General features: G+C 43.5%; 1 protein-coding gene across 1 annotated transcript in view; it reads right to left on the minus strand.

Moving 5' to 3' along the window:
* Rp1 (RP1 axonemal microtubule associated) overlaps window positions 1–4,015 on the minus strand; it is a 137,703-nt gene extending 133,688 nt beyond the window's left edge. Inside the window, exon 1 of the mRNA XM_057790865.1 lies at window positions 3,964–4,015. Within this exon, the coding sequence (XP_057646848.1) occupies window positions 3,964–3,981 (18 nt within the window). The 5' untranslated portion in view covers window positions 3,982–4,015. The remainder of the gene's footprint in view (window positions 1–3,963) is intronic.
* Window positions 4,016–8,486: the final 4,471 nt, after the last annotated feature.

Below are 8,486 nucleotides of genomic sequence, written 5' to 3' on the forward strand. Positions count from 1 at the left end.
TTTTACATATGAATACAACTATAAAAAAAAATTAAGCCAGGCATTATGGCAAACACATGTAGTCCCAACACTTGAAAGGATCATGAATTGGAGGTGAGCCTAGGCTGTGTATTAAAACCCTATATTTAAAAAAATGAGTGAAAATCACTTGAGTCGTGTGAACACTCCTGAATCTGGTATGGAATAAACTCCTTCATACTGACTGTAAGGATTGTGAACTAAAAATGCTAGGAAAAAGCAAATCACATCTGTGCTAAAGTTTCTGCAAGACTGATTGAACATGATGGTGGAGAATTAGAATGTGTCAGCCAGAGCTTGATTATCCTGAGTTATCTGTAACACTCTTTGTAGCTAGCTAGTAATTGCCTATCTCTGTGTCTGGCCTCACACCCTGTAGACCATTAGGTAGACCTTTCAGAACTTAGTAACTGGTTTCCACCAACCCAAAGGCCAAGAACATCATCAGGCAGTCAGCACCTGTAGCCTACAACAGAGATTCCCCAATTTGCTGTAGCCCACCTACCTGGTGTTTCCACCAATATATTTTAAAAAGTGCTTTGATTTACGACTTTCTTTTGTCCTATAAATTTAAAATTCATAGAACTGTAATCATGTTGGAACATGGTATTTGGGGTAACTTGAATCCGTGCTCCCTAGCTATAGTTACTTTCATTCCTATTTCATAGTATTCTCACTGAGTACAGGAATTCCACATGTGATGGCATGGTATTTGCATATTTTTAGGGTCTATAATTAACTGAAATTTAGGTTCATACATCAAGCATTATCTTATGGATGGTTCTATCAATATCTGTTAATGATTTTTCTGTTTAATATGTAATTTGGGGCTTTATTTACTTAAAATATAAGTAAAATTATTTGACTATCAGTGCAGGGGGAATATGTTTAGTGTATAGTACACAATGGCAATGGGTTTTTGATCCTACTGCACGTACTGGCTTTGTGGGAGCCTAGGCAGTTTGGATGCTCACCTTACTAGACCTGGATGGAGGTGGGTGGTCCTTGGACTTCCCACAGGGCAGGGAACCCTGATTGCTCTTCGGGCTGACGAGGGAGGGAGACTTGATGGGGGAGGGGGAGGGAAATGGGAGGTGGTGGCGGGGAGAAGGCAGAAATCTTTAATAAGTAAATAAATAAATAAATAAAAGAAATGTTTTAACTAAAGAAGAAAGATCAGAGGTTAAAAGAATTGTTTGAGTGAACAAACTCAAGATATATGGAACCGATGTGAAAGTTGGCGCCCCCTGACTTATCACTTGACAAGCCACAACTAACGCTTTCATCTGTTGACCATCTACAATGGCCTTGTGAGTTTGGCCAGTTACCACTGCCTGCTGAATGACCCGGTGTGGCCCCGTACCACACTGAAGGAATCGTTACCACTGCCTGCTGAATGTCCCGGCTTGACCCCGCACCACACTGAAGGAATCGTTACCACTGCCTGCTGAATGTCCCGGCGTGGCCCCGCACCACACTGAAGGAATCGCCAACAGTGCGAGCGCCCAGTCTCTATGGGGTCACTTTGCTCTCATGTTATGTTGCTGTCACATGAACCTAAGCGACTAAATAAACAGAAACTAAACACTGATTGCTATGGTGCCCCAGCAAGTAGCTTAAATAACTGTTTTGTTGTCTGAGTTCACAGTGTGATACTATGAGTCAATTTCTGCTTCACTGAAAAAGGGAAAGTAGGGAATGCGATATTTTTGTCACAATATTGAGCCACTAACTGAAAACTTACCAAATAAAGTAAGGAATCTAGGGTTTGTCAAGAAGTTCAATTTATAGAAGCTTTTTATTTCGTTGGTTTTCAGGCTGGGGCTATCGTGACACATGGTTCCTGTGTGGTACCCTGTCCACGGGGTCCTCTAGCTCACACAAGGACACAGCCCACCCACCACGCACTTTTGCTGAGCGGCTGCCTCCTGCAGCAGCAGTCTCTGTAAGCATCCAAAGGTTGTCTTCCTGCAAAGTGGCTCCTGTCTCCAAGGACTAGAGGAGGCAGAGCAAGCCAGTTTTCTACAGTCCGCATATGGAGGCCAGTTCCAGGCCCACCTGAGGTCACTGAATGTCACCCACCGGGATGACACAAGTCATGTGGGTCTCCCTGCTTGGACAACCTGACCACGTCAATTAAGCAAATAGGATCTGTAGGTTTCTATGCTGAGTGCTCACAGCGTACTCAGGGTTAAATGGGGCTTCATATGGCCATGCAGTTATCACTGTCAATTTGCAGAACCTTGTGGATAGTTAGCAAACGAAAATGCCAATTAGGTCTTGATAAATTGTCCCTGTGCCAACTTTTACAAAAGCTACATATGGTAAATGGCCTAAAGGTTTTCTGAACAAGTGAGAAATTCTGCCTTCTACTGAGAAGTCATGGGCACCAGGGACAGTCTTCTCGTATTGAGACAGATGATGAACAGCAATCACATCACTGAGCCAGGTACCAGAGGGGCTCCAGCCTGAGTCGTTTGAGTGCCTACTCAAAGCCTTTGAGCTGAACTCCCCATCAGGAAGGAAGGGCAGACTCGGTAGATTTCCAACACTGCTTCCATCCCCAATCTTCTTGAGGCATGTGTAACAGTTGGCACCGTAGTCAGAGCAACCAGGACCTTGAGTGAAAATAGCTCCCTCTTGACCTTATAAGAATCTAAAGTTTTCACTCGGGTCATCTCATCTGACTCCACTGTTCCCGAGAGTGCAGACGCTCACCCTACCTCAGCAGGACATGGGTTACACAGAGGGACACACCTACACAGCCCTCTGGCTCCATATCTACACCCAGTGATAATACCCTCATTCCTTCTTCTTTATCTACAAACCGCTGAAATACTTTGATGGCTTAATTATTATTAATTAGACATGAAAATTGTAGCAACTGTGCTGAGCTCCGAGTCTTACAGGAGAAAGAGAGGAGGGATTGAACCAGCCAGGGGGGTCATAATGAGGGAACCCACAGAGACAGCTGACCTGAGCTCATGGGAGTTTATAGACGCCAGACCAATAGTTAGGGAGCTTGCATAGGACTAACCTGGGCCATGTGTGTGACAACCTTGCAGCTTGATCTCTTAGTAAGGCTTCTAACAGTGATTACAGGACCTCTCCCTGGTGTTTAGCAGGCTTTTGGAAACCTGTTCCCTATCCTGGATTACCTGGCCCCACCTGGACTAAGGAGAGGAGCTATGTCCTGCCCAAACTTGATATGCCATGTTTTATGCAAGGCTTGTCCCTTTCTGAATGGAAATGAAGGAGTTGCTGGGGAGGGGAGAAATGAGGGGAGAGGAGGGAGGGAAACTGACGGGTATGTAAAATAAATTTTTAAAAAATATTATTTAAATAAAAAGAGAAAAGAAAATTGCCGTGCCAATGTGAGAAATTAATACCGTTGAAGTTGTAAACCACAGAGCCCTATAAAACTTTCCCTCTAAACCGGGAGCAGAACTCTTAAATTCATCCCAGCTGTCTTTCCCTCTGTATTCATTTCAAACATTGGTCCTGGCTTCTCTGAAGCCTTAGAAACTCATCTCATTTCATATTGTCTCCACACATCCTTCCTGTCCACCCCACCATGGGTTGCTGTGACATTTAAGGTGAGCACATCTGTTTGTCTCTCCAGCAGTGCCGCGAGGTCCTAAGGATGTCCCAAAGCCCATTCATAAACCCCATGCTTTTCCACATGAGGGTATTATTTTATAACTCATCTGCAGAAAAAAAAATACCTCACAGGAGAAATGAGTGCTACTGCTTCCCGTCATAAAGGAGACCAGCACTCGGCTCTCTGTGGCCTCTGGCACACCAGCTACATCCTTCAGCAGACTTGTACATTGAAGTGAATTTACAGGTAGCCTCCCATTCTAGAGCCTACTTATAAAGTGTAACTTTTTAGCTGCCATTCCTTTCCAAAATTAAAAAAGCAAAGAAAAATAAAGCACATTTTACCTGTAATTTCTCAAGCATATGCAGAAATCCCTCTGTTGCATCAAGAGAAGAATCTGAGCCAAAGGCTGAGCTGGTCCTGAGCCTGCCCTGGCTGTGAAGATCAGAGACCATGGTGGTGTTTGCATTGTCAACAGTGTTGCCTACAGCGACAGCAAACACCTCACATGACACCCTAGTCAGAATGATGCTGGCCGGGTACACGATTGTTGTCAGGAGGCAGTGAACACAGTCCTCTCTATCTAACAAGAAATATTCAGGGGCTGGAGAGATGGCTCAGAGGTTAAGAGCACTGATTGCTCTTCCAGAGGTCCTGAGTTCAATTCCCAGCAACCACACAGTAGCTCACAGCCATCTGTGGTGAGATCTGGTGCCCTCTTCTGGCATGCAAGCATACATGGAAGAAATGTTGTATACATAATAAATAAATAAATAAATAAATAAATAAATAAATAAATAAATAGAAATATTCAAACTACAGCAAATAAATTAGACAGAAGACAAAATAGCCCACTTTGCTCTTTTTCTAATCAATCCATCCTTGTGGTATGTCATATAGTACTGGCACGGAATCAAAGAAGCATTTTTTTTCATTTTGAAGTTGATAATTTCAATATTGGGGAGCTGTGTTTTAATCTAGCTGAACACCAAGAAATGGGGTCATGATGAGCCCATAACAAAGCAAATTGGTTCAACTGTTTTGCTTTCTTTCTGGAGAAAAACAACTTCCTTCCTCTTGCAAGAATTAGCAGGTCAAATCTCTGTAGGGAGACAACTGTCACTATGCACGCTCTCTCAGCTCCCAGCTATGCTTCCAACACTATAGAAGCTGATATTTGAGCTACACAAAGCAGACGTCCTGCAGTGCCCATAGCCCAGGTGGTGGGAACAAACTTCTGAGCCAGATATATATTCCCTTCCCTCAAAGTCTCCATTATATTGATTTTGGTCATCTGGACCCCTGAATCTAAGTCTTGGGGTGTTTGTTCTTACTGATTTCAGGGGCTTTACTAAGTTACAACTGATACACAAGGATACAACAGTCTGAAACTCCAGTTCTAGGGGATCTGATACTCCAGCACTGTCATGAATGCAGGCAAAAAAGTGTGCATATAAATACATGCATTTGTATGTATACATTATAATATTATATATGGGGGTTCTTCCATTCTGCTATCAGTAGACACATCATTGTTTTTGCTTCTTGACTATGATGACAACATAGCACATAGACATGATCATATCCTAAACTTCAACTCTTAGCTACACCCAGATGTGAGGTTGCTAGCGTATGGTATCTCTATTCACAATTTCTGAGAAATCTCTACAGTATTTTTTGTAGCTATTGGGCCATTTCACACTCCCTCCTCCAGTAGAATACAAAGATTTCAATTTCTTCACATCATTACAAGTGTGTGGTGGCTTTTAATGACAGTCATCCTGTGTGTGAGGGGACGTCTCATTGTTAGCATTTTTCTTAATGATCAGCAGTGCCAATCATTTGAAGAAAAAGTCTGTTCAAGCCCTTTGCCTATTTTCACCCAGTTTGGTGGGGGGAGGGATCTGCTATTATTTTGTGGTCTCCTGTTCATTTTAGTACTTAGGACAATGTTGCATTCTGTTTGCTTTTATTTTCAATTCAGGAATATCTTTTGGCAAAACAGAACATATAAGAGGCTAAGTCCCTTCAAACATTACCTTGGAATGTAGTTAAGGAGCATGATTGTACCTGGAAGAACCTTTGCATTTGAAGCACCGTTTCTTGACCAGTGAAGCAGAAGCAGGCGGGATGGTATGGGAGGGAAGGCGTGGCTGGCCAGCCTCGGCTGCTGTGCTGCTTCTGGAATTCTTTCTGCTCCCGCTGAGCTCAGGTTAACCCTCTGCAAGGTGAAAAAGAACTGGATCAGAGAAGCTATTACTCAATACTCAATAATCATTATTAAATAATAATTATTATTAAGTAATAATTATTACTCGATAATGCTATTGCAGAGGCTGGGGTGTAAGATTCTACTTCCACCATTCCAACTCCTTCAAGCTCCATCTGTGAGGCACGAACGCCATCCTTTCTCCCCACTGTGTATGATTTCACTCTTCCCACTTGGTTATGGCTGCCCTCTTTCACTCCCAATCTCCCAACTGAACTTTTGGATGGTGCTGGACTCCCCTTCCAGCTGTCCTTCCTCCACAACCCTGCTGCAACTGGGTCCATCAGATGCCACCTTTCCCAGGGAAGGCACGCGCTGTTCCTGGGTCTGAAGGGCCCCTGGGAAGGCCTGCTCTGATCTGTCACTGCCTCCTTCCCTGACTCACATCTCACAGGGTCAGGAAGGGAGGGGAAGCACTAGGCCAGCGTTTCCTATCAGTTCAGAGGGGCAGGAACCAGGGGCTTTCCCACAGGGCTGAGCCTGGCCCTCCACTGAGAAGTGTCTGCATTCCAAGGCTGGAGCCTGTCACCACCCTTCCAGCCCCTTTGAAGCTGGGCAAAAGTCCTGCCAACAAGCACCAAGCTTGAGAGCACCTCTGCTTGCCCTGGGAGGGGCTCTTTCCTGCCTGCGTTTTGCAGCTTCTCATGAGAGGGAATGGCAGGCACAGTAACTTTGCAAGGTTTTACTCTAAACACCAAAAAATAAGAACGCTAGTAAAGTGAGCCTTCTAGCAAACAGACCAAGATCCATTTGGTCCTGAAAGATAATTCCACTAACTTAGCAACCTACTGCCCCGTGGTTTGCTTATTTACATATATTTGCATATAGACTTTTTTTTTTCAAATGTAATTAAATATTCTGAATTGCTGGCCTTTACCACTTTGGCTTCTCTGTACATGCTCCATCGTTTACTCTCTGTAAAGCATGGCATTGAAAGGGGTTGCAAGATTCCTGGTGAAACCTGAAGGAAATTTCCCAGTCTTTCTCACAGTGACCTCGGTAAGAGCTGACTTCTTTATCCCCTGAGCTGCCTCCCAGTCTTCTGGTCTAGACTAAAGGGATTGGACTGGGAGGCTTCTGATGGTCTTTGCATTTGTTTTTAGAGACTCAGAGAACATTAGAACTGGAGAATCCAAGGAAATTGCCAGCATAGGTTGAGTATTTTTAATCCAGACGCTGAAATCCAAATTGCCCCCAAATCTAAAGTTTCCTAGGGGCACAAATAATGGCCCAGGTAGAAAATGACACACCAGACCTCAGTCTAACCTCAAGGGGTGGTTCATAGTTTGAACACAGCTATACTTAAATCTATTTTATAAAATTATCTCAGGCTCTGGATATAAGGTGCATATGAAACAAATTAATTCCACATTATATTTGGGTCCAAAACCCTAAGCTTTTCATTGTGTGTGTGTGTGTGTGTGTATGTGTGTGTGTGTGTGTGTGTGTGTAAGAAGAAGAAAAAGGAGGAGGAGGAGGAGAAGGAGGAGGAGGAGGAGGAGGAGGAGGAGGAGGAGGAGGAAGAAGAAGAAGAAGAAGAAGAAGAAGAAGAAGAAGAAGAAGAAGAAGAAGAAGAAGAAGAAGAAGAAGAAGAAGAAGAAGAAGAAGACTACTTCTGGTCCAAACCATTTTGGATAAAGGATGCCCCTACACACATACCCCTTTACAAGTGGTTTACCATAAGCCACTGTGAGCCATGACACCAAGTCAGCAAGCCATTGTTATGGGAAGAGAATTCACATATTCATGTCCTCAGTGTGAAAATGCTAAGACATGAGGCATTGGGAGGTGATTCAGTCATAGGTGTGAAGGATCAGTGTTTTGTAGAAGAGACCCCCGAAATCTCTCTTATCCTTTGCAATGTGAGGACACACTGAGAGATGGGCCAAAAAATGAGCCCTTACCAGACACCTAAATCTAGCTCCATGGTGTAGGACTTCGGAAATACTTGCCATGTAAGCCTCCCAGTACCTTTCTGTTAGACTAGCTAGAATCAACCCACAGCCACAATCAGCTCCCTCTGAAAAGCAGAAAAGAAATTTTAACAGCATTGTAGCTGCTGGGTGGTAGTGGTGCTCACCTTTAATCCTAATACTTGGGAGGCCCAGGCAAGCGGATCTCTGTGAGTTCAAGGCCACCGACTCTGTCTCAAATACCAAAAACAAACAAATAAAAAATAAATAAAAGTTCTGTAGCATGCTGCAGGTGGGTACAAGCAAGATTTCAGCAAAGTTTTTTTTACACATGTGTATGCATACAATTGTGTATGCATGTATTCCAATCTTAATTAAGCTTTAGGAGAAAAGTTTAAGTCATCTGTCTAGTACTACCTGAAATAGAAGTTTGTTGTAACAGATAAGCATTGTTATCTTATCTTATGGAATGGCATTGTACTTCCTGAGTGGCGATTAGAAATAAACTGGTACTTGTTCCTATATGGGCTTTGCTGTGGCAGAACACCCTTTGTACACTGTAAAGATTTGTCACTCATATTGGCTTAATCTCACACTGATTGGCCAATACCCAGGTAGGACGTATAGGCAGGGCAACCAGTCTAGAAAAATTCTGGGAAGAGGAAAGGTAGAGACACAGTCACAA

This window comes from Chionomys nivalis, chromosome 16 (assembly GCF_950005125.1).
Source record: "Chionomys nivalis chromosome 16, mChiNiv1.1, whole genome shotgun sequence".
Lineage (NCBI taxonomy): Eukaryota > Metazoa > Chordata > Mammalia > Rodentia > Cricetidae > Chionomys > Chionomys nivalis.